At 35.4% G+C, this 8545-nt stretch overlaps 1 protein-coding gene across 1 annotated transcript; it reads left to right on the top strand.

Annotated features, from left to right (window-relative positions):
* The first annotated feature begins 2681 nt into the window (after positions 1-2681).
* On the top strand, positions 2682-3230 carry LOC139904587 (uncharacterized). Its single transcript, XM_071886526.1, has 2 exons — positions 2682-3045; positions 3135-3230. The coding sequence occupies exons 1-2, from the start codon at positions 2715-2717 to the stop codon at positions 3149-3151; spliced, it is 348 nt and encodes a 115-aa protein (XP_071742627.1). The 5' UTR covers positions 2682-2714; the 3' UTR covers positions 3152-3230.
* Positions 3231-8545: the final 5315 nt, after the last annotated feature.

Genomic DNA, 8545 nt, shown 5'->3' on the forward strand with positions numbered 1-8545 from the left:
ACTACCCCTGAAGTATTTGAGAAATACGACTTTATGATATTACGTAAATCAAATTCAATATCCTAAATTGGATTCTTTCAAAAAGTAAAGATTCTTTCAAAAAGTAAAATATTCACGGATTGATATAAGGTTCACGGGTGTTTCTAAAGTGTAATATATATTCCTTTCTTTTGCCTTCATAAGAAGATACGAGAGAATTAAAAAGAGAGTAAGTAAGAATATCATTTTGAGTTCATAATATTAATCAAAGGTTGATTAATTATTACTTGGGTTTGGACTAGCATCCATTGACGCTGTTTGAAGTGTAGTGTGGACGATCCTAAGAGACGGTCATATTTTTGATCGTAAGTTTCTCTCCGTCTCATCAATTTCTTCAAGAAAGGTATATCGTTAACTCCTCTTTTATTTTATATTCATGACAATTATTATGGTGTAACTGGATCACTGGGAAAGATTAATTGTGTGCATGTTTCATTAAATAAGTGAAAATTTAATCTTGTATAAATTTTGTTCATAAAATAATTAAAGATTATTATTTTAACTATCCGCTGCGTTAATCTGATTTGGTAAAAGTAGACACGATTTTCCAACAGTGGTATCCGAGCCGCTTTTACACCATCTTAATTGTCGCGTGATTTTCTTTAAATTTAGCTTTGTGGTGAATTGGTAAAAGTCGAAACCTTTTTGGTTTTTAAAGTCAACACGGTTGATTTAGACTTAACCTCATGACGCACAAATATGATTGAAAGAATATCACTATTTTAAATTGTAGATTTAATTGTTATGGCTTGAATATTTATTATAATTGTTGATTGTTATATTCCATGGTTGTACACATGCATTGTAACCATGGACAAGCCATATGTAGGTTTTAATAATGTAGTTATTAGAATTGTGATTGCACACATAGCCATATTGCCCCGACCTATGTATGTTTGTTGTGATTGTTGATTACGGCAATATTATGTCATGTTGATTATTTGTATTATTAGAAAGGCCATTTTGAAGCCAAAGTTGTATTATATTTATTTTTCTTTTTCATAGTATTGTATTTAAGTTTATTTCAATTTGTAAAAGTATTAGTTTAGTTGTAATTTCAAATTTAAATAAATGTAACAAGATGAAGATTGAAGATACAATACAACATGCTTTTGGCTTAGAAGATGGCGAACAGGTCAAATTGACAACGATGGCGTTTTGTTAAGTTTTCACTTAATTCTTGAATTAAGTGGGAGCTACGATATTACCCTTAGTTTGACCTCTTGATCCCATGTCGGCTCATGGGATCAAGCATAGGATTTTTGGGCTAGGCTATGTGTGTGTGATGCATGGTTGTGTTTTATTTTTGCATTTATATATAATTGTTGATTAGAATATATATGCTAAATGTTTTTGATGAAAACATCAAATAAAACCGGTAACGAGTTTCAAGATTAAAATTGATGATTTTAAAAAGTTAAACTCTAACGAGTTTAAAGTTAAATGTTTTTTTTTTTTTTTTTTGAAACTCAAATAATATATATGGGCGACATCTTTTAAAATTGTTTTAAAACGATACACAATGTGTATTTGTAACTTTTATATATAAAATAAAATAACAAACTAGACGCATAAACACGATCGACATATATAAAATTGGTTAAAATGATTTTTAACAAATAGTGTAGCGAATCTTGTGTGCATGCATTATTCGTTAACACAAACTTTTTCAAAATACCCGTCAAATTTAAGTCATGCCATCCAATGAGCTTGCAAACACTCCTCGTTATTTTTTGATTACGGTGAGACCTAATCGAATTATAGCCACGAGGTGGATTTTCAGTTACGAGTGAGACTAGGCTGAATTTCCACTGTTTTCAAATTGGACGACTTAATCGTATTCACGGTGAGACCTGAGTTCGAGGCAAGGATGGGACAAACATGCTAGTAGATAATAGTGGTTTGTTGAACTACACATATTTCTGAGTCCCATAAAGATCTAAGAGTTGCACTTGTAATGCAATTGGTAACCGCTACCTACCAATAGACTCTATAACTACTAGCTGATCAACAGATGTAGTTATGGAACCTCTATGTGGATCTTAGGCTTTCGTAAATTAATTATTTTTAAAATATATAAAACTTGGGTAGTTAATTTATTAAAGTTTTATATCGAAAATACTAAATTGAATCTTGTTCTTATGTAGATGTCAAACAATCAAAACGTAAACCAAAACAATCTCCGTTCTTTGTTGGAGAAGGAGAAACTCAATGGTTCAAACTTCCTAGACTGGCAGCGCAACTTGAGAATCGTTCTCAAATATGAAGGGAAGTTGAACAAAATTGAAGAACCCTTACCCGATGCTCCTCCTGAGACAGCTACTGCTGCTCAACAAACTGCTTATCGGAAGTTGTTCGATGAGCAAGAGAAGATAGCTTTAATCATGCTTGCTAGTATGACTCCTGACCTCCAAAAGGAAATGGAAGATCGTACAGCATATGATATGATGACTGAGCTGAAAAATATGTTTCAGAAACAAGCTAGTCAAGAGTTGTATGAAACTTATAAGCTTCTTCAAACATGCAAAATGGAGGAAGGTCAGTCAGTGAGCTCTCATGTCTTGAAAATGAAAAGCTACATTGACCGATTGGAAAAACTTGGAACTACCTTTCCGCCTAACTTGGCTGTGAACACGGTTTTGAATTCACTACCAAAATCGTATGACCAATTTGTGATGAATTACAATATGCAAGGTTGGGAGAAATCTCTGGCAGAGGTGCATTCGATGCTTAAAACTGCTGAACAGAATATTCCATCTAAGGTTTCCAATCCAGGTATCCTAATGATTAGGGATGGTAAGGTGAAGAAGAATAAGCCGAAAACTTGGGGAAAAGGAAAAGGCAAGTCAATTGCTAAGAAGAAAATTCCACCACCCCCCAAGAAAGAAAACCCAGCTAAAGACGCCGACTGTTTCCACTGTGGAAAGGTTGGCCACTGGAGGAGGAACTGTCCTTCATACCTATCTGAGTTGAGAAAAGGCAAAGCTGGTCAGACCAGCAAGTCAGGTATATTTCATATACAGTTATATACTTTTTCTAGTGATTCCTGGATTTTTGATACTGGTTGTGGTACTCACATCTGTAACAATATGCAGGGAATGAGAAGAAGTAAGAGACTGAAGAAAGACACACTAGACTTAAGAGTGGGCAATGGGGCTCGAGCTGCTGTTGAAGCTATTGGAACCTATGAGCTTACTCTACCTAGTGGTCTTATTGTTTTGTTGGAGCAATGTCATTATGCTCCAAGTATTACGAGCAATGTAATTTCAGTTTCTCTTTTGAAAAATGTTGGTTTTGAACTTACATTTACGCACTTTGGTATTTCAGTTTCTAAGAATAATGTATTTTATTTTAATGCTATTCCACGTGATGGTATTTTTGAAATTGATATGCATGGTGTGATTTCAAATAATAATTCTGTATATACCTGTACTGCCAAACGATTCAAGCAAGACTTGAACAAGACCTATCTATGGCATTGTCGTCTTGGTCATATAAATAAACAACGCATTTCAAAACTCCAATCGGATGGGCTTTTGGAATCAACTGACTCTGAGTCATTTGATGTATGCAAGTCATGTTTATGTGGAAAGATGACAAAGGCTCCTTTCTCCGGTTTAGGTGAGAGAGCTGAAGATCTTTTAGGACTAATACATACTGATGTGTGTGGCCCTTTTAGAACTATGTCTAGAAATGGTGAATCATACTTCGTTACATTTACTGATGATTATAGTAGATATGGTTATGTTTACTTGCTAAAACATAAACATGAAGTTTTTGATACATTCAAAATCTTCCAAAATGAGGTAGAGAATCAACTTGGAAAGACCATTAAAGCCCTTCGCTCTGATCGGGGAGGGGAATATATGAGTCAAGAGTTTTTGGACCACCTGAAGAATCGTGGGATTGTCTCACAGTTCACTCCACCTTACACACCACAACACAATGGTGTGTCTGAACGGAGGAATCGAACTTTACTTGATATGGTTCGATCTATGATGAGTCTAACTACTCTACCAATGTCTTTTTGGGGTTATGCATTAGAGTCTGCTGCACGCATACTCAATATGGTTCCAACCAAGAAGGTAGAAAAGACACCATTTGAGTTATGGCATGGAAAGAGTCCTAAGCTGTCTTATTTGAAAGTCTGGGGTTGTGAAGCGTATGTGAAACGTGACACTTCAAACAAGTTAGAACCCAGAGGTATCAAATGTCACTTTGTGGGATACCCAAAAGAAACAATGGGTTACTACTTTTACTACCGAGCTGAAAACAAAGTGTTTACTGCTCGTTTTGCTGAATTCTTTGAAAGAGATCTTCTCTTACAAGAAGTCAGTGGGAGTAAAATAGATCTTGAAGAAATTCAAGAATCACAAAGTAACATACCTTCTGAAGGCACTAGCCAACCGCGCGTTGAAACTGAACACATTGTTGATGAGCCAGAACGTGTTGCACCTGTAATTCGTAGATCTAGTAGAACTCCTCATCGACCGGAGAAGTTGAATCTTCTGATTAATTCAGATGAACCTCATCTAGGGGATTATGATGAACCCTCTAGCTACCGTGAGGCCATATCAGATCCAGAATCTGACAAATGGTGAGATGCTATGAATGCAGAGATGCAGTCCATGAAAGATAATCAAGTATGGGACTTGATTGATCTTCCACCCAACTGTAAACCAGTGGGGTGTAAATGGGTCTTTAAGAAGAAGACAGACATGGACGGTAATGTAAACACTTTTAAGGCTCGATTGGTGGCAAAAGGTTATACTCAAACTCAAGGAATTGATTATGAGGAAACTTATTCACCAGTTGCAAGCATTAAATCAATTAGGATACTTATTACCATAGCTGCTTTTCATGATTATGAAATATGGCAAATGGATGTCAGAACCGCTTTCCTAAATGGCGACCTAAGCGAGGACGTATATATGGTTCAGCCGGAAGGGTTTGTGAATCCTAAGTATCCTACTAAAGTATGCAAGCTTCTAAAATCCATTTATGGGTTAAAGCAAGCATCCAGGAGCTGGAATCTTAAGTTTGATCAGAAAATCAAAGAATATGGTTTTTCTCAAAACCAAGATGAGCCCTGTGTTTACATTAGAGCTAGTGGGAGCAAAGTTGTCTTCTTGATCTTGTATGTTGATGACATACTACTTATTGGAAATGACATTCCAACTTTGCAAGATGTCAAATCTTGGCTTGGAAAATGTTTTGCCATGAAAGATCTTGGAGAAGCTAAGTATATTCTTGGAATCAGGATCTATAGAAATAGATATAAAAGGCTTATTGGTTTGAGTCAAAGTACATACATTGACAAAATCTTACGAAGATTTAACATGCAAAACTCCAAGCGCGGAGCATTGCCCATGCAAAAAGGCATAACCTTGAGCAAGTCTCAAAGTCCTATCTCACCTGATGAGATAAGACGAATGAAATGTGTTCCGTATGCTTCGGCTATAGGATCCATTATGTATGCCATGTTATGTACTAGACCTGATGTCTCGTTAGCCTTAAGTTTGACGAGTCGTAATCAACAGAATCCAGGTGAAGAACATTGGATTGCTGTTAAGAGCATTCTTAAGTATCTGCAAAGGACTAAAGATATGTTTTTGGTTTACGGTGGTTTGGAAGAAGAGTTGAGTATTAGATGTTATACAGATGCTAGTTTCCAAACTGATCGAGATGATTCTCGATCCCAGTCAGGGTATGTCTTTGTCATGAATGGCGGGGCAGTTGATTGGAGAAGCTCAAAGCAGAGCACAGTTGCACAGTCTACAACAGAAGCAGAATACATTGCTGCATCAGAAGCTGCTCAAGAAGCTGTCTGGATTAGGAAGTTTATTGCTGAACTTGGAGTAGTTCCCAGCATTGAATCCCCTATGGAAATGTATTGTGATAATTCAAGTGCTATTATACTAGCGAAAGAATCACGTGTACGTAAAGGTAGCAGACACATTCTTCGAAAATTTGACTACATTCAAGAAGTCGTTGAGAGGAATGATATTAGTATTCTTAAGGTTCATACAGATGATAATGTGGCTGACCCGTTCACGAATCCCATGACACACAACAAGCATGATGATCATGCTAGTAGTATTGGACTTCATTATGCTGCTGATCTTTTTAATTTGTAATTTAATATTTGGATATTTTTGGAACATTAAGCAGTTTTATCTTAATGAATTGATATATAGTTGGTATGATCAGTTTCATTTATATCACTGTGTTCTATATTAGCATGTTTAATCCATGAATAATTGTTGATTATTCAAAATCTCCATAATCGATCATGTTATGGGAATAACATGAATTAAGATTAATGTGAAATTTTGGTTATATTCATTGATGATGAATAGTTACCTTGTTGAGACCAAAATTCATATGTATTCATTGATGATGAATACTGGAATGACCCAACCATGAGATGTCACTATATGGATCGTAGTCAGTAGTGAATCTTTTAGTGATTATGTCTTTGTGTCCTTAGACTTGAGATGCACGCCCGTCTTGATGAGTGTAGCATTGTACTTTGATATGGTTAAACGCTATCCTGAATAAGGCTGTTATAAAGGCCATCATTGGGTATAATGTAAAGCTCGTGATAGACACGTGTATGCAATATAGGATTTGTTCCTCTAAAATGTTTGGAGTTAGATACTTTTTGAGCTCCTCGATGAATGAATAAGATATTTGTGTGGCCGCACCCAGATGTAATTAAGATGATACTTAATTAATTTGGTGATCTAATTCAGTTCTAAGATCGAGAAATAAAATCGTTAAACAAATGAGAATGACCGATGATCCATATCTCAAGTTTAACTAAAGTATCTGAAACAAAAGGACGAATGACATTTAACACTTACCATAAACAGTTTCGAGAAACTACCCTCACATGAATTTGGGGACAATGACGTGTTGCTAGACGCTTACCATTGTTTGTATAGTTACTTGGTGTTGTGCCATGCACAAGTGGGAGTCTGAAGGATTAATGTGCAAGGTACAACATATAACTATATGGCCAAATTCATTTGAGCCTTCGGGGTCACACACATATACACCGAGACGTCAAATAAATATATATATGATGTATATATATTACTCAAGTAACAAAATAGTAAATCGAAATTAATTCATTTACTATTCATATGAATAGTAAATGAAACGAAATTAATTAATTTACTATTCACATGAAAGTGACATGATAGAAATTATTAATTATAAGTTTCATAAACTACCCCTGAAGTATTTGAGAAATACGACTTTATGATATTACGTAAATCAAATTCAATATCCTAAATTGGATTCTTTCAAAAAGTAAAGATTCTTTCAAAAAGTAAAATATTCACGGATTGATATAAGGTTCACGGGTGTTTCTAAAGTGTAATATATATTCCTTTCTTTTGCCTTCATAAGAAGATACGAGAGAATTAAAAAGAGAGTAAGTAAGAATATCATTTTGAGTTCATAATATTAATCAAAGGTTGATTAATTATTACTTGGGTTTGGACTAGCATCCATTGACGCTGTTTGAAGTGTAGTGTGGACGATCCTAAGAGACGGTCATATTTTTGATCGTAAGTTTCTCTCCGTCTCATCAATTTCTCCAAGAAAGGTATATCGTTAACTCCTCTTTTATTTTATATTCATGACAATTATTATGGTGTAACTGGATCACTGGGAAAGATTAATTGTGTGCATGTTTCATTAAATAAGTGAAAATTTAATCTTGTATAAATTTTGTTCATAAAATAATTAAAGATTATTATTTTAACTATCCGCTGCGTTAATCTGATTTGGTAAAAGTACACACGATTTTCCAAGATCACTTCTTCGATCTTATCTTTGATTGCTTTTTATGAAGTCGCACCGGGAGCTAGTGCCCGCAACCGGGACTCTACACACAGAATAAGGCAACCTATCTCAATCAGCTAGAGCCATTGCAATTCATCCACTACAAGCTTACCGGACTAGAGATCCTATCCCTCTCTACCTTACCAGGACTCTACCTAAGGCCTAAGTAAGGCCGACTGAGTCAACGAGTTAAAGAGGACAACAAGAAGCAGAAGACCAAGAAAGAGGTATTACGCAAAAAGGGGCAGGCTTAGGAAGGACTGGAAAGGTCAACCCTTATCTCATTGATCTTCCTTCGGTGGATCAATGTAATAATAACAAAAGCTCCAGCTACAACTTCTAAACAAAGTGCCAGCTCCATCTAAATTTGCCAAAGTATCTAACTGCATATAAAGACTGATCTTTTTGTTGATATTGAATTTTTATAATGTGCTATAGAAGACAATATCCAAATTGGATCTAATCGATCTCTGGAGACAAACTTGAGTTTCTTTTGATAATTGCACCAATAGATTCGTCATAGCTGTTAGCTAATGTTGCGCTGAACGTTGCCAAAGAACAAAACATTTTTGTTAAGGTTTGTGTTATGTGGTCAGATGGTTGTGTAAATGTGGATTCAAGAACCAATACATCACTAGCACCGTGATGATGG

Source organism: Rutidosis leptorrhynchoides, chromosome 4, assembly GCF_046630445.1.
Source record: "Rutidosis leptorrhynchoides isolate AG116_Rl617_1_P2 chromosome 4, CSIRO_AGI_Rlap_v1, whole genome shotgun sequence".
Classification (NCBI taxonomy): Eukaryota; Viridiplantae; Streptophyta; class Magnoliopsida; order Asterales; family Asteraceae; genus Rutidosis; species Rutidosis leptorrhynchoides.